Source organism: Procambarus clarkii, chromosome 93 (genome assembly GCF_040958095.1).
Source record: "Procambarus clarkii isolate CNS0578487 chromosome 93, FALCON_Pclarkii_2.0, whole genome shotgun sequence".
NCBI lineage: Eukaryota > Metazoa > Arthropoda > Malacostraca > Decapoda > Cambaridae > Procambarus > Procambarus clarkii.
In genome coordinates this window covers 4,814,736-4,838,328 of record NC_091242.1, presented here as the reverse complement: position 1 = coordinate 4,838,328, position 23,593 = coordinate 4,814,736, and the positions used below count along the sequence as shown (strand labels likewise).

General features: G+C 42.9%; 1 protein-coding gene across 2 annotated transcripts in view; it reads right to left on the bottom strand.

Moving 5' to 3' along the window:
* The window catches only part of LOC123746899 (kynureninase), a 42,004-nt gene extending 20,821 nt beyond the window's left edge, over positions 1–21,183 (bottom strand). The window contains exons 1-3 of one of the 2 annotated variants that reach the window (XM_069319572.1): positions 21,050–21,183; positions 7,682–7,800; positions 7,042–7,197 (exon numbers count right to left, since the gene is read on the bottom strand). In XM_069319572.1, coding sequence (XP_069175673.1) covers positions 7,042–7,073 — 32 coding nt within the window. In that variant the 5' untranslated portion in view covers positions 7,074–7,197; positions 7,682–7,800; positions 21,050–21,183. Of the gene's footprint in view, positions 1–7,041; positions 7,198–7,681; positions 7,801–9,565; positions 9,788–21,049 lie in introns of those variants that run through there. The other variant, XM_045728756.2, reaches the window with a different exon arrangement.
* Positions 21,184–23,593: the final 2,410 nt, after the last annotated feature.

The window sequence follows — 23,593 nt, the reverse complement described above, 5'->3', positions numbered from 1 at the left end:
TCTTCTACTCCCCAAGCCCGGCCCGAGGCCAGGCTCGACTTGTGAGAGTTTGGTCCACCAGGCTGTTGCTTGGAGCGGCCCGCAGGCCCACATACCCACCACAGCCCGGTCTAAATGGTAGTATACTTGAATGGGTAAAAGATTGGCTGAAACCAATCAGCCAATTCATTTCCATTTCAAGCACATGGTCTAAATGGTAGTATACTTGAATGGGTCAAAGATTGGCTGAAACCAATCGGCCAATTCAATTCCATAAATGGAAATGAATTTGGAGAAATGAGGCGAGTGGGTTATACCGTCAGCGGGATATACCGTCGAGGACCGGGCCGCGGGGTCGCTGAACCTCGAAATCATCTCAAGGTAGCCTCAAGGTACCGCAATAAGGGTCTATTTTGGCGCCAATCCTTTTCGTCAAATGCATGACGGTGACAAATGAAAATATTACTAACCACACCATCAAATTTGTAGATGACACTAAGATCTATGGTAAAGCAGGAAGCGAAAATTTATATTGAGACATTACATAAACAAATCTATATGAACTCCACAAACGGTAGGAAGATTGACAAAGGCTTTTCAATATCAAAAAATGATGTCAGACCGCAACCACATATATTCACAATAAATTAGTATGTCACATATGCACTTATTAATAAGCCAATATTGACTATAAGCAAGTGCGAGAACGGGTTGCAGACCTTGCATGTGAGGGCATAACAATGCTCAATGCAACTACAAAACAACAATATTACCTTGCAGAAAATTTATGAAGAAGAGGACCTTGGAGTCGAGTTGTTGTTGTTGTTTTAGATTTAGCTACTCGGAACAAAAAGTTCCAAGTAGCACGGGCTATGGTGAACCCGTAGTGGACTTTGACACACTGACAGTTCTGCAGCAAGTGGGAGCGACAGTTAAAAGCCAACCAAACCCTAGGAACAGTCAAGGAAACCTTTGACTTCAAGGAAGAGAAGGGAGATATTCAATTATATACTACGGGCTCACCTTAGCCTGTGCTGCTTGGAGCTTTTTGTTTCAATGCAGGACAGAAAAAAGGAAGATGCTTTTTCACCCATAGGGTTATAAACACATGGAACCGCCTACCCGCCGAAGCCGTAAATACCAAATCATTGCAGCATTTCAAAACTCACCTTGATAAAATCAGGACAACTTGAGGGACCTATTACAAGCCACCAGCTTTCTGTCCTAGTCGAGGCCACTAGTTAAATGGTGGCCCCCCTCAGGTAAATTCAGGTAATATACACTTAGAGATGGCGGGTGTAGTCGGGATTTGGTGTGCTCCAGATGTGTCCTCGGGATGTGCTTGGGGTCTGGCTCCTGGTGTGGCTCTTGGCCAGACAGGTGGTCGCTTTGCCAGACTGTGCACGAGGTTTAATGGGGTCAGCGATGATGCATGTATCGTCTGGGGTCACGGTGTTGATGCATGTATCGTCTGGGGTCACGGTGTTGATGCATGTATCGTCTGGGGTCACGGTGTTGATGCATGTATCGTCTGGGGTCACGGTGTTGATGCATGTATCGTCTGGGGTCACGGTGTTGATGCATGTATCGTCTGGGGTCACGGTGTTGATGCATGTATCGTCTGGGGTCACGGTGTTGATGCATGTATCGTCTGGGGTCACGGTGTTGATGCATGTATCGTCTGGGGTCACGGTGTTGATGCGTGTATCGTCTGGGGTCAGCGATGATGCATGTATCGTCTGGGGTCACGGTGTTGATGCATGTATCGTCTGGGGTCAGCGATGATGCATGTATCGTCTGGGGTCACGGTGTTGATGCATGTATCGTCTGGGGTCACGGTGTTGATGCATGTATCGTCTGGGGTCACGGTGTTGATGCATGTATCGTCTGGGGTCACGGTGTTGATGCATGTATCGTCTGGGGTCACGGTGTTGATGCATGTATCGTCTGGGGTCACGGTGTTGATGCATGTATCGTCTGGGGTCACGGTGTTGATGCATGTATCGTCTGGGGTCACGGTGTTGATGCATGTATCGTCTGGGGTCACGGTGTTGATGCGTGTATCGTCTGGGGTCACGGTGTTGATACGTGTATCGTCTGGGGTCACGGTGTTGATACGTGTATCGTCTGGGGTCACGGTGTTGATGCATGTATCGTCTGGGGTCACTGGGTGTCCACAGATAGTCTTTCAGCCAGTTCTCTTTGTACGAGTGTGAGGTCTGGGGCTCGTCTTCCTGTGCGGACTCAACGTCACACCACAACGTCACATCACCACGTCACACCACAGCATCTCAAGCTATAATAAACGCCTCTTGAACCGGTCTATAAGAGGAGCGGCCTCGCTTCCTACAGAATCAGGGTTCGATCCCCCGATGCTCCAAGTGGTTATGGGCACCGTTCCTTCCCTCCTTCCTCATATCCTAACTCCTGTACTGTACTCATATCCCTTCCAAGTGCCATATAATCACACTGGCTTTGTTCTTTCTCCCTTAGTGCATTTACAGTCATATAAATAATACATTTATTTGACTTAAACAATTCGTTAATATACTTGAGGGGCTGTAATTAAAAAAACAAGACTGTTTCTAAATTGGAAGTTTATACATTGGAAGGAGGAGGGGTAGAAATAGCCTAAGCCACCCTATCCCTTTGAGATGTATTTGATTGTCCCAATAATCGTACTTGAACTTGAAGGTGACAGTGGCGAATCGAACCCTCGGATTACCGGTTAAACCTGATTACCAGTTTATCCCGGGTTTGAGCAAGTTGCCTGTGGGGGTATCCCCCACGGCCGCCTCCACAGCGCTGTTCGCGGGAACACATTTCGTATTCCGGGCGGCTTCCTTGTGATTCCCCGCCATGACGCGCAGCCCTCAGGGGGTACTTGTCTAGAATGCTCAGGTGAGTCTCTCATCGGATAGGAAGGCCTGAAAGCAACTTGGATCCCGTCTCGTTTATTTTTTCTGATAACCTATACGCTCCTTAATAAGCCCTATAGTACAGTACTATACACACTACTATAGTACTATAGCCCTATAGTAGTGTGTCTACGTCTTCGACTCGCAATCGAGAACCCCGGGCTCGATTCCCGAGCGGCACGGAAATGGTTTGACAACATTTCCTTTCACCTAATGCCTCTCTTCACCAACCAGTAAAATAGGTACCCGGGAGGTAGCCAACTGTTGTGGACCTTGGGGAAGGACAGCAGTTAGCGTGGGAATATTAAACTTGATTTAATATGGCGAGGGAGTGGAGGTAACTATCAGGAGTAAGGGCCAAGCCATTACAACTATATAGCACTTGGAGGTTAGGAGAAGGATTTGTGATGGGACAGGGGGGGGGGGAAGGAATGGTGCCCAACCACTTGTGGACGGTCGGGGATTGAACGCCGACCTGCATGATGGCGAGCCAGACTTCACATGATTCCACATGCTGTAAACTATGACCAAGAAGACCTGTTCCTTCCCAGCGCAAAAAAGTAAAGCCGTCGAATTAGTATTATCAGATTAACATAATAATCATGACTATATTCCCCCATATTTTTGCTTCCTGACACTTGGTATCTCTTGATCTGCCACAAGAGAGAGAGACTTAAGCTGCCTCAACCTTGCATATCGACCTACATATCATTAACTTGTGAACGAAGACATGTTAATGTCCATTACAGCAAAAAATAAATAACAAAAAGAGCTGTTGATTTATAAAAGTGTTTCCAAACATGTACACAACCTGTGTGGTGTTTACCCTCACATGCAGACGAGGAGTCACAATAACGTGGCAGAAACATGTTGACCAAACCATACACTAGAAAGTGAAGGGACGACGACGTTTGTGAGTCGATTCTCACAATCGACTTGAGAATGGTCCAGGACGGACCGAAACGTCGTCGTGCCTTTACTTTCTAGTGTGTGGTTTGGACAACATAGCCTCAGATGCTGTGAAAGTTTGGTCTTAAATGTTGATACAATCTGTCAATATCAACAGGAATGCTTTTTGTCTTCAACACAGAACCAAACTATTACTCATTTATTTCTAGAAAAGGATTTTGTCACTTCATTAAGGTAGAGAATGGCTTCAACAAATTTTAGAAATCAATATTGAAGTATTTAAAGGTACGAAATCTTTCTAGGAACTTATTCCTTAATTTAGATTGTTGCCGTAGTACTTTTCTTCATGGGTAACAGTGTATGTCCCAGGTAAAGTATGTCCTACAGGGAACAGTATGGATGCTTAAACTCCCTGCAAATTGCCATTCAAAAGAAAATTTGAACATTCATCACAAAGGCATGGGATACAGTACACAAGTAAAAATCACAAGAATGTGAAATATCGATGATCACTGTAACAGGACTACGAGAACTTGAACCAGCGTTCTTGGTGACCTCACACACACACACACACACACACACACACACACACACACACACACACACACACACACACGTGGTGGAGGCTGACTCCATACACCGTTTCAAATGTAAATATGATAGAGCCCAGTAGGCTCAGGTATCTTTACATCACTTGATTGACGGTTGAGAAGCGGGACCAAAGAGCCAGAGCTCAACCCCCGCAAGCACAACTAGACGAGTACTCACCCCGCCTACGAACAAGACGTGCATCTGAGAATGACCAAGAACACTCGTTCCATCCCCATTTCTGCTCCAGTAATATTTCGCACTCAGAGTCGTCAAATTCTCACTCGAATTGACTGCATCTTTACATCTGTGTGTTCAGAACATTTGTGGGTTCTGTGATCGTCATCATGAATGCTGGATCTCGAATCCATTCATTTATCTTTCAGTTAATGTGTATCCTTTCCTTCCCGTTACAAGAAAATCTGCGTTTTACGATACGATTCATTACAGCACTAGAGTACAGCTTACTGTCTGTACTCTCAAGCACCAACGCGATATACAAGTCTGTGAGGAATCTGACCCAATAAAATCTGTTGAGTTGTCTGTGGTTAAGACTTTAGATTCGTGTAAACCTCACAGTCTTTATGACTCCTAAAGACTTTATCCATTTTGCAATGTTTTAATACATTTTTCGACGAACATTTCAATGAAAACTAACGAAATTTACGGTTGGGGTTTAGAGCTAATAGCTGTATTTTTGTTTTTGTTTTAGCTTTGGTTTAGAAGCCACGTCAACTTAGCTTCCATGTGTGGTGCGTCACTGTAACCAGACTAACAACTTTGGTCCACTAAGTGCCCAACTTGGCAAGCGTTGCTATTTACAACTTATAAGGAATTCATCACCTGCTGTTCTCCTTTTTATTTATATCAGTTAGATCAACTCTCTTGTTACCTGCGTACTTAGATCAACACAAAGTATACAAATGTGCAAAGTTGCACAACTTGCATCAATTCCATCTGTGCTTTCATCAATTAGAGTCGAAAATGCAGTAATGGATTTACCGTCTCCTTGAGTGGACGGTTATCACACATCCTGTGGTGTATTTAGTCCCATGAATTACTCGACTGGACTGACATTTCCAAATATCCTACTCTATGGGACCTGCAAGCATCAACTTTACGGGACTTGCAATCATCTATTCCACGGGACCTACAATCATCTACTCTACGGGATCGTCAATCACCTCCCTTTGAATGAACACCACAAAGAAATTTGCCAATATATCTATGCAGTATTTTTAACATAAACTGTGCTTGTTTGGTGCTCAGGGTGAAGAGAGGGCTCAAGGCGGCCGAAGGTTGACGAACGTTTAGGCCACACACCCTGGCCTAGGGAGGGACCTATAGATAACCCTACATACAGGCTTCCTGTCCCCGTCCACGTGGCGGGGAAGGGGGACAACTCAGTGTAATCTATTTTCAGATTTTTCATAAATGACGACACGAGACTTAAAACCTATTTTAAAAAGTAGTCAAAATATTGTCTGTATGTGATTCCTCAACATCAAATATTCTTTGCAGACGTCTATGGATATTTTAATCCAGCCAGTGTGGCTTTTTTGTAATGCTCTTTCGCAACTTATCCTTGAGGAATCCCCATAGGAAACGGAAACAGTGGGGAGCTCCACCTTGAGGAGGCAATCGTCCAAGATCATACTTTTTTTAGAAGCGACCAGGATAGCACCAACAAAGCGACCATGATGCCGCCGATAGCGACCATGACACCACCAACATCTACCATGATATCACACGAGTATATACGGTCTTGCTTCGTCTTATTGGAAACAAAAAATGTATGCCAGAAAACCGCTCCAGTGACTTGAAGGAAGGGAAGGAAGGAAGTTTTCCTTAAATGACTTTAAGATCACGAGTAAGTCATTTCAATCACATGAAAGTTGCTTCCAGAGATCTACTTCTCCGCAGATGTTAAACATATTACGGTATGTATTGAGGATACTTTACAAAAATACAGTATATAACGCTGAGTTTACTTCAACCATTTATTTAGAGAGACTGGAGTTTACTCGCTCATTCACTGTCCCTTGAAATGACTTTACAGCCATTCATATATTTAGTCCATTCACCACATGCATACAAAGACACACACACACACACACACACACACACACACACACACACACACACACACACACACACACACACACACACAGAAAGAGAGAGTGGAGGAAGGAGGGGTAACTGAAGTAACCTTAAGGGAAGAAACTATATGCCTTCTACAAAGGTGATTGCTGAGGTAAGAGTCAAGGCAACCCTTAATGTCGTCTTCAGCAACGACGACTGGTAACTGAAGTTATATGCCTTCTGCAACAACGTTGGTTGATAAATACGAACGAACTTGTGAAAGATGCATATATACACTTCGTGAAATAAAGATAAGTTGGCTCGTTGTTGGATATAATGCCTATTAACCTCAAGAGGGCTATTAAGGCCATGTTACTGGTTGCTAATCAACCGACAAGTATACTTCAGTCCTAGACATGACCCCGTAAATATACACCAACAAGCGGAGAATACTTCATAAAGAATGCAATAATACACTCCGGAAAAAAAAAAATCCACAAACAATTCCTACTCCCGCGAAATACATGTAAAATAAAACATCTTTTTAAAATGTGTTTACACTCACGTCCTGGCCCACTTGTCGAGCTGCTGCTGCATATAACAGTCTGCTTTGTGAGGCTTGAGGCCCAGGGAGTTGCCGCAGAGGTACACGCAGTCCTCCGTCGGGTCCACCAGCTCTGGTTCCACCTTATTCAGTGAGCCCTTCTTCGGATAAGCAAACCTACGGAAAGATTATTAACTTGTAGTTAACGTCCGAACGGAACTCTTCGAACGTCAACAGTTGTGAGTCGTGTGTAAATCATTTTCCATTCATAAACAGGGGGGGTTGGCGGGTGCATGGAATCACTTTTGGGTCTTCGTTTGGAGGACGGGTTGTTTACACATGACTCGCAATTCCTTGCGTTCGAATATTTCTCGAACAGTGTTCCACTGGAGTCCTAAATTCGAATCGCACGTGTGTAAATCCCTCATCCATGTACAAAGCTCAAATATTTGCCAAAAAAAACAAATTCTTAACTCGCCTTTGCCTAACCCTTCCTGGTCAAAATCTAAACGTATATTGGAGAAAATACTGCATTATACAACACAGAAAATATCGAAAACGTGCCTTTGGGAACGGCTGCAGCTGGCACCAGCACAGCCCGAGGAATTTTGCTGTGGGAGATGAGTGTGACCTTCGGCTGCACTACACTGATTTAACTCACCGGTCTCTGAAGCCTCGTAGAGGGTCCTGGGAGTCCAGCAGAGTTGCGAACTCTGGACTGAGGATGTCGATGCCATGTTCATGGGCCAGGGCACGAAGGGTCTCTGCTGGGGACTCGACCTGGTGGAGAATACAACTTTATTTGCCATGTTCTGGTAGAACCATACACAAAAGGAGAGTGATATATCCTTTCGGATGCAGTTATGTTGCTCTAAATGGGTTGTAATAGAGCAGAACTTGAACTTTCAAGGAAGATAATGTTGTTAGTACAGTGTGCGTCGTATTCATGCTTCGAGACGACCCATATGACCTGCATTGGACACTTGCATAATGCAACAAATTTCAATCCAACTTTCATTACAGTGAGACGGATACAGTGTGTGAGGGAAGATGAAGAACGAAATTAGAACAATATGTATTACAGTGAAAAAGAGGGACTAATAGATAATAAAGGATGAGGCAGCAAGTTGACCAGACCACACACTAGAAGGTGAAGGGACGACGATGTTTCGGTCCGTCCTGGACCATTCTCAAGTCGATTGTCTCGGCTTGAGACAATGGACATGATTGTCGATTACTGACATGAGGCAGTAAGAGTAAGAGCAACAGACCGAGATTAGCTGACTTACAAGCAATTTGTCTTATCTCCTTAAAGAGATTACTGGCAATTCAAAGAACAAATTACAGGTCTGATCTCTTGGCAATGTTTACACAATCGGCTGGACTCTTAACACGAAGAGTCAAGCCATTGGAGGTTGAGAGTTCTGTGGACCAAGAGGACCACAAGACCCGGGTTGTTAGAGCATATAACGCCTCACTACGGGAGACATTTTGGTCTGCATGGTCGGCAGTACTACCATTGTAATGGCACTAAGATTCCTTGAGATAAACACTAAAGGTGTAATGATATGCACTGATTTAACCGAGGCACTACAAAGCCTTAGGCAAAAAAACAGGCAGAAACCCAAGGAATAGTCACTGAAATCAAAAGAGCTGTGAGAGTACTAACCAATCAGGGAAGAGTCATCAACTTCATGTGGTTCCCATCGTTGGAACGTGTGCAAATGAACGAGCAGACGTGCTAGCTGCTGAGGGCGCTGAAGGAGACCATATTGAATACTTCACACCCCCAAGACTCACCTACAAGTTAGAGGTACATCATCGTGACAAGGTAATCAAGGAAAGGAAGATAGAACAAATCAGTGAATCTGTTCGCTGGTGCAATATTGTTGAAGCTGGATCATTATGGACGAAGGGGAAGTGGCTGCAGGAGAGAATCTGTAATAGCAAGAATTCGTCTTGGATACAAATACCCATGGAGATTAGGCATGGAAACAACAGCTGAGCAGCAGAGTTGCAGAATCTGTAATGAGAGTGACGGACACCGCCTTGACCACTGCCTGAGAGAATGTGCGCATCTGAGACATTAGAAATGTGTGTGTGTAGCATAATAAACCTCACATTGAGTTAAGAAAATACTATTTGTTAAATATAGATACTGTTCTTAAAAGATTTCCCCCACTTTGCACCCGCAAGATAACATATCTCTATGGGATGGTAAATGTTAATCATCTCGTTTGATAAGCTTTTTACTTGAGACAGTTAAGCAAGCCCCAGCTGTTTCTGGGTACAAGTGACAGGATGAACAACCCAGCGGGTTTTATTCCTATTTAGAGTGGTGTACATGATGCTATGACAGTATGTTCAATCACAGGATGAGTGGCGCTGCCCAATAAGCTCGCCCCTCGGGGCAAAATTAATAAAAACTTTCAGGGAGAGAAAAAAATATAGAGAAAGAGAGAGTGATAGAGAGAGAAAGGAGGTGGATAAGGCAGAAAGCCTCAACACAGAAAACAAGGCATTATATATAACCCTCATACCATACCTGATGCTTGTCCTCCATGACTGACGAATCGCACTCAAGACGCAGTTATATATATATATATACACACAGAAATATGAAGCCGGAAACAAAACTGAAAACAAAATCACATCAACAATCGTCCAATGACACTAATCTCCCAGCATCAAAACACAAGGGCCTGAGAAAGTAAAGGCAGTAAACCGCACGACAACTTGACCGGACGAGCGCGCCGCCCTGCCTGACTGAGCCGCCACAAGCACGCTGTATTTATAACCTTCCCAGATGTCGCGTGGGGAATTTTACTACTCTGGAGGGAATAAGTGCGGTGGTGACAATAAATAATTTTTTTTTATATTATTTATTTCTTTTATGGGATTTTGGTAACTTTTGTATTGTATTTTTCTATAGTTTTTAGATGTATGGCTGTTAATTTGGTAGAAATTATCCCGTTTGTTTTTGGAAAATATGCATACTATTTATACATACACATTCATTTTATTAATTTTATTATTTGTATTCACGCATACTATTTGTTTGTCACGTGGCGTATGACAACTATCTTACTGGTGTTTCTTTATTTGTCAATAATTTATTATTAATTTGGCTTGTATGTTTTTTTGTTTGTTTTATATTTGATAGTTGAGGCTTGGGAGGTAGATGAAATCACTCATCTACTATCATCTACCAGTCATATGACAGGTATATGACATCACCATCTTCGATCAAACTCTCATTTCCATCATTTTTAATCTGTTTTAGAAATTCATTTACTTTCCTATTTTGAATTATATTTGTTGACATATATTTTTCCCTTCGTTTTCTATATTATGTTATTATGGATCAACATGATGTTAAGAAAACGTTTAATAACACTAGAGAAACGTTCAGACCGGAAATAAGGTTGAGAACACAATCCTGAACAACAATTGTGAAGTTGACTAGATAACACACAAGAAGGTGAAGGGACGACGACGTTTCGACTTGAGAATGGTCCAGGACGGACCGAAACGTCGTCGTCCCTTCACCTTCTAGTGTGTGGTCTGGTCAACATACTTTAGCCACGTTATTGTGACTCATCGACACTAAAAGGTGAAGGGACGACGACGTTTCGGTCCTAACAGGACCATTCTCAAGTCGATTGTGTATAGCTGATAACAATTGTGAACTTTACAATCCTCATCTTGACACACCAAGATTATTGTGCAAATGGTCGTTTTTTTCCAATCAGTAAATCCACACTCGTGCTACGAAACCGTTCAGATATTTCCGCTTTCATTTTACCATCGCGGATTTTCCACCTATACTCATCTAGGAAAATTTACACTGAAACTTGGTAATAATTTTCCTTCTTCCTCCGTGTGGTATGTAATGAGGATATGTGATACGTATATGCACATATCTCCCTTGGTACCTTTGTTGTAATACGTCATACACACATATACGTATGTAGATAATCCTATCCCTAGATCCTTATCCTGACCCCTTACAAGTGTTATATAGTCGTAATGGCTTGTCGGTTTCCCCTTGATAACTCTCTCCCTCCCTCTCTCTTCTCTCTCAGCGGTCATTGTTCCTACCTGAGAACACCTCATAGGCCTAAACAACACCTCACCCAGCTTAGAATAAACGAGAGATCAACTTTAACGTTACGGGCTCACCATAGCCCGTGCTACATGGATATTTCGTTCTGAGTAGCTAAATCTAAAACAACAACAACTTCAACACACGAGAGATTAACAAACGCATTATTTAGGTCCATCAGAGCCCCCCCCCCCCACACACACACATGCAATAGTATACATAAATGCATATACATACACAAATGCATGAATATATTTCCTAAAACTATACATTGGTGTAGGAGATACATATGACCTCACTCCAGCATACAGAGTTATACACCATACACAGTTATACACCAGGTATACACCATAACCAGCGTGGTTGTAAACTGTAAGGGTAAACACAGGAATACTCGGAGCGGTATTGGTAAACCGGAATACCACTAAACAGAGCTCGTTCGAGAACAAAAAAAGAATACCGGAAACTCTCCGTAAACCCGAGTAGAGTTTGGGAGTGCCAGTGTAGACTACCGGTGCCTGAATGGCTTAATCATCGTGCAAGCTCTAGCTCTTGGCCCAGACTCTGTAGCCTCTTCTTATAGTCTAGGGTAGCTAGGCCGAGGCCTGGTCGAGGACCGGGCCGCGGGGACGCTAAGCCCCGAAATCATCTCAAGATAACATCAAGAAAGCTGTATACAAGACCGGATACATAAAGATGTTAGATACAAAAGTATGTTAGATACATATGTTAATATATAAAAGCAAAAGACCCAAAAAAGGCCAAGCGATGATAGCGAGAGTTGATTTTTTTCTTTGTGGAAAGGGGGGGGGGGGGGAATTGTGAAGGTGGGAGTCAACAGGAGAATAACAGGCACAACGGGAAGAGGGGAAGGGGGGGTACAACTGGTGTACAAACAGATGGACAAGTATGCAACAGGAGTAGAACAACAGAATAGTCCAACAGGAGCATAACAAATGTACAACAGAGGGCCACAATAGTTATACAAAAACGGCACAGGAAATGTACCAAATAAAAGGGTTACAATGGATATAAAAGTGTGGTATATGCAACAGAAGGAACAACGGAGGGCGCGCGGAGGATGTACAGCATAACATCAGGCATCCTTCAGTCTAAGACTATGGAATTGCGCTCTGACAGGGCGCAAAGCCTGGGTAGGTAGATGTGGAAGAGAAGCTGTTACCCATGCAGCAGGTCCCCCCTCTCCACGTACATCCACGGAGGATGTACAACAGACGTCGGTAAATCAATTGCAATAATTTCCCTGCAACGCACGGTCAAATCTCACGCTGTGGCAAGCGTCAAATATTGCCCATTGTCATATTTTGTCAAATATGTCAAATATTGTCAGATTTTGCCCATTCAGAGGCGTATAAAACTACCCATAACCTCACCTAACTCACTGAAGCTCATTTATCCAAAAAGCGTCAATATCATAGTGCTTTTAATTTCACAAAAGCACCTGAATTTTGACGCAGTGGAGCGTCCAAACTGCGGTTCAATAAGTGGGAGGACAGGATGAAGAGATAAGTGTTTAATCTACCATTACTACTCTGACTGGGGTGAGAGGGAATCTACCTCTACTAGGGGTCACCGCGGTGAGGAAATCTACCTCTATTGGGGTGACTGGGTTGAGGGAATCTACCTTTACTAGGGGTCACCTCTATAGTAAAATGGGTCATGCTCTACAATAAAATGGGGGGAGAAAAGAGCAAATGAACAAAATAATTGAAATAAGGGTTAAGAAATAAGGGAATATCCCTCCCCTCTTTGCCTAACACTATCATTTAATAGGACCTTTGGTGTGATGAGGTCCTATGAATCCTATCGTTAAACATGAGGTGAATGAGGGTTTAAGCATCATTGTGTATGACAGGTCTAACCACTTACATAGTTATTATACAGAAGTTATTATCTAACAGAGTAATTATCTAAGAGAGTTACTATCTAATAGAGTTATGATACGTAAAAGAGGCAGGCAGTGCAAGAGTAAGGGGGAAATTCACTGGGCACAGAGAGTGGTCAGTATTGGTTATATATATATATATATATATATATATATATATATATATATATATATATATATATATATATATATATATATATATATATATACTTCTGTGCTATTGGTGGTTTTATTTACCTATATTGGGAACTAGCTTCTGAAGGCTTGGCAAAGTTCAAATCACTTTCTCACTCACTCTAGACCGTTCTCATAAATAAAGACCAAAGACTCGTTAATTTAGCTGTTAAATCCCCTGCTGAAAAAGGCTTTGCACACGGCTCACATATGATAATGTTCGAACTTTTCTCGAACACTGCATCGCTTTCTTCCTGTGTTCGAATCGCCTCTCACTCTCTCTCTAAATGCTCTACCCATGTACTGAAAATACAGATAATTGTCAAAAAGAACCTAAGTAATCTAACCTAACCTCGGCCTAAATGTACAAGAAACTGTAATATATATTAATATTAATTTATATATGAGAAAAACAAGATTATGTTAAGTTTGATAAATGTGTCATTGGGGTCGACCGCTCCATGGATGGGCGGACTACACACACACATACACACACACACACACACATACACACACACACACACATACACACACACACACACACACACACACACACACACACACACACACACACACACATACACACACACACACACACACACACACACACACACACACACACACACACACACACACACACTAGCCCCCAAAGTTCATTAAAATCGTGCCCAATAACTTCACAAACAATCGCACACAAAAAATACAAGCGACTCTCTCCCCCCTAAGTTGTAAACTGCGACTCCTGGGCAACTTAGGTTGGAACACGAGAAGAGATAAGTTACATAGGTTCCTCATGCCATAACATTATGACGTAAAAGGATTATATATGTCACATACGATACACAGATGAATAACTGGAAGGAGAAAAAAGGTCCGATACCACTTTTCTGATAGGGGAGGGGGAGGACAAGTTGGTGGTTATCATGCTTTATGACGTGTAGGGAGGATATCATGCTTGGTGACGTGTAGGGGGATATCATGCTCGGTGACGTGCAGGTGGGATATCATGCTCGACAACCTGTCGGTCGATTATCCTGCTTGGATTGACAGCGGTCGGCTAGTGCGTGAGCTGGTGCGAATGCTTGTATTCACTATCTTCAAGCTCTGCGAAGTTACTTTAAGCTGCGTTCTTCGTAAGCTCTTTGCTACCTCTGACGACATGTACGATATTGTTACCACAGATGTGGCAGTGGAAGAGAGAAGTTGCTATATTCCTACCACGGATGTAGCAGTGGGTTTAACCAGCCTTTATCCTTGGTTTCCTAGCAGTGTGGACCCTGGGTTAAACCCGAGTCGGGTGTGCTGGGCCCTACTTGCGTGGGTTGAGCTTCAGCTCTGGGCTCCACCTTTCAATGCTCAGCTGACTATAATGTCTGAATTTCTGAAACCTTAGGATACTGTCGAATCTTAATTTGGATCCGTGTATGGTGTCTTTCTACGATTGTTTATGTCTTATTTCATTCAACATTTAGACGACCTGACTCTTTAAGAACTCCACAAGTAATCTGGTGGTTCGTTGACTATGAGACTTTTCATTCCACTGTGGAATAAATTATCCTAGTCTACCCTATCAACTCCTCTGGGCATTATTTTGCTTTGTTGTGATCATGTGTTTTTAGGTATGTGATATTTAGTTTGTTTTTAGACGTTTGTCGTAATTTATATCACAAAGTTTCGTTATATATTTGACGCAGTATATAGTCTCAAGGCTGGCGCTGCATATTCCAGAACTGGTCTGACGCGTGATATGCTCCCGGAATCCATTTCTAGGTTAATATCTTGAATGAATTCTGTACGTTAACCAACCTTACGTATGCAGCTGACGTTATCCGGCGTATGTGTGGCTCAGGAGTGCGGTTTACCCTTAATCCCCAGGTCTACTACCTCCAGATACCAGAAAGTATCCACCTACATTACTTCCCGTCTATCATCAAGCCGCCAGCACCCATTTACATTGCCTTCCGTCTATTATCAAACCAACAGCATCCACTTACATTGCCATCTGTCTATCATCAACCCACCTGCACCCACCTACATTATAATGCATTTGTCTGTCTGTATCTTCCCCCCTGTCCATAAAATCCCAATTCTCAACATTTTCGAAGAAATCGTTTCCGATATCTGAAGTAAATTATACACATGAACGATGGTTTTTGGGCAAATGTGAACGCTCCATTTCGACCATACAACGAAATTGAGACAAGTCGTCACTGCGATGGCACACAAATATATTCTCAAAACCAAACGGTGTTCCTCAATAAACTCAAATATCAGGGTGAGGCTTGCCATGGGAACATGTGGGTGTGAGGCCAGGCTTGCCCAAGGGCGCTCCAGATTATAGGCCGTGTTTACATTGCGCATTCGAACCCTATGTCCTAGAGATCCGTTTCCCTGGAAACCGGAAAGAAAAAATCCCCCAAATATATTTAAAACTACCGTGATTCTTATTACAAATATATGCAGAGATGAGTATGATGCTCTGACGCTAGGTGACAGGGAATCGGATGGAGGGTTGGGATGTACTGAAGGAGGTATGCAGGGATCGGGACGAGTGATCTGGGTAGCCCGGGTGCTGGGACAACGCGGCGCCCAGTCTTCCCGCCACCACGTTGACCAACTGAAGGCCCTACGCGCGCTCCTCTCCCACCCATACATCAACATACACCTCCTGACGATCGGAATACAAGAATTAGAGCCATCTCAATGGAATGGAAAACACATTGTGTTATATATTACAGGAGGACTTTATGGTTTGTGACGAACGCAACTCAATCGAGAAAGTTGGCTGGACTGGGCACTTGTGTATAATGTAGCGGGTAAGGGGCCTCAACCTCGCTAAGGACCCTTGGTTACTAGTTTCTCTCGTTCGTCATACCACCAAATATAACAGAACCCAAGTGTTATACTAAGCAAATAATTGTTGTGGCATGTGTGCAGTTCCTCACAAGGCCCCGTGAAATAGGAATCTAGAAATGAAGGAACTTCACACAGGCTGAGTGAGTGGGTCGCTATATCCTCCCCCCCCCCCCGCCCCACACGTTCAACAACAGCCAGCAATCTGTGTTCACCGCACCTCTCTTCCTTCATGTGCTGTCACTCCTGACTTTAATATCGATGAACAACGAGAGCAAAGGAGCGTGAACAAGATGATACCGTGGGTTAATGACTGTTTCCAGCGTGGCTGGGATTGCTGCGTATTTAGGGTGTGCTACACGCCGTGGTTGGTCATCCTGTCGGAGTTGCAGACGAGGAAAAAGCTGTTTGCTGATAAAAATACCACTTGGCCTTATACTCTGCAAGCTTGAGAGATCGTGTTTGTTTTTGTTAGAACTAAACCAGGTTAAATGGAATTTTGTACTTTTGTTTGATCTCTATCATTGGGAACACGTCACATTATCTGTAAGTGTGGCGACTGGCTTGACTCCAGTGTATATATATGTATGCCAAAGCTTTATGTATATACGCTAGTATATACATAATTCCAAGCGCTACCATTATTCACGAAGACTCTTCTAGACCAACCATTTGGACTGGTCGGAAGAGCGTCAGCCACGCTTACTACAGGTCCACGTTTGATCCCCGACAGTTCATAAGGTTGGGCACGTTTCCTTCCCTCAGTCCTGTCCCAAATCATTGTTTTCATGTTCCAATCTTGTTTTCAAATCCTTGGCTTAGTGCTTTCTCCTTATAAAGTATATTATATATATTCAATGTTGCACAACCAGGTGGTGCTGCCACTCACAGGGAATCAGCCAAATCCCGTAAGTACAGAGAACTGGATCACCATTACAATTTTGTCCCCATTGCTTCTGAGACACTCGACGCCTGGGGTAAGAGTGCCACCAGTTTCTTTGAAGGAACTGGGTTCTAGGCTAATTGAAACAACAAGAGACCCTAGAGCTTCCAGCTTCCTTTTTGCAGCACCTCAGAGTGACGATATAGAGGGGAAATGCACACTGCATTCAGGTGTTCCTGGCTGCCATCTGAGGAGCTGGAGGAACTCGACAACTTGTGATATTCAACATTGTACCATATATATATATATATATATATATATATATATATATATATATATATATAATATATATATATATATATAGTATAGGCATCCATCAGTCATAGGAGACTATGGAGTTGTGCTCTGGTTGTCGGTCTGGAGTGGCCTCTCCAGGTCGCAAAGCCAGGGTAGGTTGATATGGAGGCGAAGCTGTCGCCCAAGCAGCAGGTCCCCTCCTCCTCTCCACGGCGCCGAAAGTTCCCAATGGAAAGGCAAACGCCAATACGATTGGTTCCAGCGCCGTCGTAGGAACTGTCAGAACGAGGTTGAAGGCAACAACGATCGACCTGCCCTAGGGGCTCCAGATCGTTTCCTTTCAGCTAGTGCTTCTGTTCACCCATCATAAAATATATATATATCATTTTTTCCAACCATTTCTTTCTCGCCTGGGAATCTCGCCCAGATTGAGTCGAGACCGAAGCCATCTGTGCTACGAGATCAACTCTGATTCCTTATTATTTTTAGATTCCATTTTACAATTTAGTCTGCGAGTCATCATATGACCTTTAACTCAGGAATGTTGTTGGTTGAGGAGAGTAATTAACACATGACCCCCTTCCTCCCTCCCCCCCGGCAACAAACACATACCCCCCCAACAAACACATACCCCTCCCCCCCAACAAACACATACACCCCCCCAACAAACACATACACCCCCCCAACAAACACATACCCCTCCCCCCCAACAAACACATACACCCCGCCCAACAAACACATACACCCCCCCAACAAACACATACACCCCCCCAACAAACACATACACCCCCCCCCAACAAACACATACACACCCCCCTCCTTGGCAACACAAGTATATATATACACATCCCCCTACCCCCCCCCCCACTTGGACACATAACCAGCTCTAGGACTCAAGTCCCCAGCCGCCTAAGACCGACCAAGGTCACTACGCAGCATTAATAAGACCAACGAAGCATTGTTGAGCATAATTGGATGCATTATGAGGATATCCTCAAGAACACGAGAGTTAATAAAGCGACTGCAAGGTTCCAGCTATCTCACGTACTGTTTACGTTGCTGGAATATAGTCCCGTGCTGTGCTGGAGGCAGGACACCTAGCAGGTATAATCCCTCTAGTCAAGAAGGAGGTTGTGCAAGAGGGTATCCATCCACTTACTGCCCAGACAAAGCAATGCTTAACCTGCAGATTGACTGGGCAAGCGCATCCCATCCGCTTCATTCGTCGGTCTTCTGACTTCATTTCTTTTCATTCTTCTTTCTTCAGGCTTGAGTCGTTAGATTACATTACGATAAATATTCTATATGATATATGAAGTTGACTCAACTTAAGCACACCACTAAATACTATAATTACCCATCGCAAAAATTTCCACACTTTTTCAGTAAATCATCATAGAAAACGATTTCAAACATGGCTAACTTTTATATCTTCTTCAAAATAGCTTACAGCGTGTGTGACTGGACTCACCTAGTTGCCCTCACCTTGTTGTACTTGCAGGGGATGAGCTTTGGTTCTTTGGTCCCGCCTCTTTAATGTCAATCAACTGGTGTACAGGTTTCTGAGCCTACTGGGCTCTATCATATCTACACTTGAAGCTGTGTATGGAGTCAACCTCCACCACATCATTGAATGATGCATTCCATTTGTTAATTACTCTGACACTGAAAAAATTCTTTCTGACGTCTCTGTGGCTCATTTGGGCACTCAACTTCCACCTGTGTCCCCCCTAGTGCGTGTGCCCCTTGTGGTAAATAGCCTGTCTTTATCTACCCTATCAATTCCTCTGAGAATCTTGTATGTGGTGATCAACTCTTCTGTCTCCCTGTGTGTGTGTGTGTGTGTACTCACCTATTTGTGCTTGCGGGGGTTGAGCCTTGGCTCTTTGGTCCCGCCTCTCAACTGTCAATGTGCGTGTGTGTGTGTATGAGATAGATACAGGCACAAGAGACAACAGTCACATAACAGCAACAACAACAACAAGGAGGGGCTGCATTAACATCTCAACAACGTTCTGAACAACATAAACATCAGCACCGCACTCAACAACGAACTGAATTAACGAATTAGCGTTAACTGACTCTCCAGTTGTCGCGTCACAGCGTCACACAGCCCCGTCCTCTAAGATTGTCCCAACGTCAAAAAAATGATGTACTAACTTGCCCGAACCTAACCGAGGACCCCACCAATAGACAGTGTAACAACCCGTCAATTTAGTAAGCCCCTGTGATTTATAGTACACCATATTTTGCACGTTAGGGATTTTTTCTAGCGATAATGTCAAGAGCAGCCACTATACAGTAGAGGACAGGCATCAAGAGGACACTCATCGAGCCAAAACGCGTTTGGATAGACAGGACCTAATATTTAGAGATTTAATCTCGGAACGAATCTTAATCTCAGATTTAATCTGTAAACGAAAAACGTATTGATCTGGTCACACCTGGTAACAAGGGAACTATGTTCTTGAAACTATTTATAAATCCAAAAACTCCATACTGGTTTACGTAGCGAACAGTCATCAATACCTTCACACATAAATATAACCCATCATAATGAGACAGACATTGCAGCCAAATTAGCGTGTAACAAGTTTGAAGTTGAATTAGATCTAGGTATCCCCATCTCTGCTGTCAAAACTGTATTGGTCCAAACACTCAGATCTGATAGGAAAGAACTTACTGACTCCCAACGACCTGAAAGTACTAGTATAAAAAGCTATGATTTGTTCAGATCTGAAACCTATATCTATGGGCAGCACAAAACGTCCACTAGACTGTGCGACACAGTGGTCGCAAGGATCAGGTTGGGTTACCGTTACCTGTGGCAGGTGACGGATCTCCCAATCCTGAGCACTCCAGTTGCAAACTCTGTGAGCAGGAACTACGGCACGATCTCCCGCACTACATCACCGAATGCCCAGTTATTAGACCTTTCAGACCAGTTGGCATGAGGTACCTGGAGCTTTGCAATTACTTTATTCACTCTCGTATTCTTGAAGATATCCTCACAGTGTACCCAAAATTTGCAAATGCCGGCTACTAAACATATGGCCCTGTATGACTAACCATCCTGCGAGATGGGGACTTGTATTACCACTGCTACCTTATTCAATCTTGTGTTGATGATATCCTCAAAATGCATCCGGAGTCTGCCAGTGCAGACCGCTTATCACATGCCTCTGTATGACTAACCATCCTTTGTGATGGGGATATTTTAGCATCATCTAGTTAGCTTTTTTTTTGACACACTGTACTCCACTTCATATAGTCTAGGGCAGCTGCACTAATGCAGATGTACCTCATATTTTAATAAAAAAAAATCAATGATAAGATGTTCAACCTCCTTGTAAACAATCTTAACTGCTGACTTATGCAACATAACTACCAGCCCTTAATAATTGATGGGGCATCTCAAGTACAATTTCAAATAAAGGGATTTTTTATGATTTCTTTAGCAGTTTTGATCTCAAAAAAGTTGCTATTTTCCCAACTCATCTCTCAGGTTCAGCTCTTGATGCTGTCCTATAAGGATGAGCAACAGATGATGCTTCTGGCTATGACTTTATTTACTGGAGACCAAATATTATCAATATTTCCATCTATTTCTAAAACTAATACCCCTTAAATACCCTGTTATGTTTACCATAATTTTGAACCACTTAAATATATCCACTGTACCAAATTAATCAAATCAAGTAAAAACAATTGCAAAATATTTTTCAATTTACACATGTTTTCACATGTTACACATGTTTTCTCTAATCAATTCAGAAACAAATGCTCCAATATGTTGTACATAGATGCTGACCTTGTGTCTCTGATGGATCTGTAGTGGACTCGTGGCTGTCGCAGGTGGAGGCAGACGATTGGTTGATTGGTTATGTTGGATGACTGATTAGCCAATTGGTTATTTGAGTTTATGAGCTGTCGCAGATGCTACGCAGGTCACCGGACTCGCCGTTTATCCCAGCCACTTGGTGAGGCTTCCACTTAATTCAGTTCAATGACAATTGCTGGAAAAGCGAGAGTTAGAATTAGTGTTAATAATGGTAAAAAGTCACTCTAGTACATATATGTTTCAAGGTAACTCTAGTATTAGTATGTTTCAAAGTAACTCTAGTATTAGTATGTTCCAAGGCTACTCTAGCTTATATACATGTATATATTCCAAGGTTACTCTTCCTATGTTACAAGGTTTCTCTTGTGTGGAGTGAACAACTATATTTAGCAATTAATCATAAATGAGTTTAAATGCTATTCTGAAAATTGTTAGATTAAGGAAGGCTTCACTTACATGATCCTCTGGTAACAGGTAATCTTATCTTGAGGTTATCTTGAGATGATTTCGGGGCTTTAGTGTCCCCGCGGCCCAGTCCTCGACCAGGCCTCCACCCCCAGGAAGCAGCCCGTGACAGCTGACTAACTTCCAGGTAACTATTTACTGATAGTAACAGCAGCATCAAGGTGAAAGACACTGCCCATTGTTTCTTACCGGCCCCCGGGATCGAACCCGGGACCACAGGATCACGCGTCCAGTGTTCTTTCCACTCAGCCACCGACTCCCCAGGTTGTCAATCATAATTATTTAGACCACGATATTAACTTCAACTTTAAAACAGTTATACGTAATAAGTCCAGACTAAATAGTGTCTTATTCCTATACTGTAATTTTTTTAATTGCAATTATTATTATTACTTTAAGTAATTAAGCAGTAAGTAAAGAAAACATTAAATCCTATAAGTAACAAGTAAGTGATTATTTAAAGAAGTCTCAAAGACTGGAAGACGGTGTTGGTCACAGAATACTAAACTGTTCAAAGATATCTTTCTGGATAGTAATTTGGGAGAGCAGTTAACAAATCGAGAGCTAATATACACCCTTTCTCAACTATCCACCAAGTCACCCACACTATCCATTTCCTCCTACACAACACACACACTATCTACTATCCACTCATTCCCTCACACTCCATCACCCTACGTACACATTGCCCCATTCTATCAACTCTTCCCTCACACCCTGAGTCCCAATCTGTGGTTTAGGGGCTTGGTAAGCCTTTCCACTATGCGTAATAAAGCAACCATCGTCCACACCTCTATTCCCCATCTATCCCTTGTATAACCCAACCTCCACCTCCCACACAATCAAACCCAAACACCCTACACCACCACCCCCACACCCACTCAGCTAAACCCACACAAACAAACCCAAATACAAGGAACAAATCCACAAGGGCCGTGACGAGGATTCGAACCTACGAACAAACTCAAACACACTCCAACACCACCCACACCCTCACATAATGCCATTAACAGAATCAGGTGAAGAGAGAAGCCCCGAGGCATCAGGCGTCTTACAAACACACTAACAACCCAACACGACAACAACAACAAACGCGGCAAAGAAACTTTCTGACGAGCAAAGAACATTTGTCAAAATAATTTTTTTTACCAGGTGTCAAAGGTCGAAAATAAAAATTTAATTAACGAACAACTGGGAATAAAAGTGTCCACTGAAGATGTTTAATAGATCGAAGCTGATTGGTCGACGTTGCAACAGATGATTTGATTGGTGGACGATGTTGAAACCACTGACGCGACGAGGCAATACAAGGCCAAGACTATGTGTCTTCGGAGCCAACTTTGTGTTTCTTATAAATCTTCAGTCACACTATCGAGGAAATAAATACTTCATTCACTTAACAACCTCAAACCAAGTCTATTCCATCCAGCGGTCGACCCCAAAGACGCAATTCATAAATTTTAACATACTGTTCATTCAAAAATGAGGATTTTTCTCAAATTTAAATTAGTATTGCTGCATATTAGCATATTGTGCATATTTAGGTAGTGGTGAGGTTAGGTGTTTAGGTTCTGTTGGCGATTATTTGTATTTGTAGTACGTGGGTTTACAGGCATTTACACGCACACGTTTACGTACGCATATACAGCATTGTGGTTCAAACAAAAGTCGTCAGTGAAGCACTTGTTCCGGAAGTGTTCGGACGTCATCAGTTATGAGTCGTGTGTAAACCGTCTTTTATTGGTTCGTTGGGTGTGTGCAGGCCCTTCTACAAAAATAAAAATCAAAGTCCATTCCATGCACCCGCCAAACCCCTGTTAATGAATGAAAAACGGTTTACACACGACTCACAACTGATTTCGTTCGAACACTTCCGGAACAAGTGCTTCACTGACGAATTTTGTTCGAACCACAACGCTGTAAATGCTTCACCCACGTACTACAAATACAAATAATCGCCAACAGAACCTAAACACCTAACCTAACCTATGCCTATATGTGCACAATATGGTATTATAATATTAATCTTTATTTGAGAAAATTCCCGTC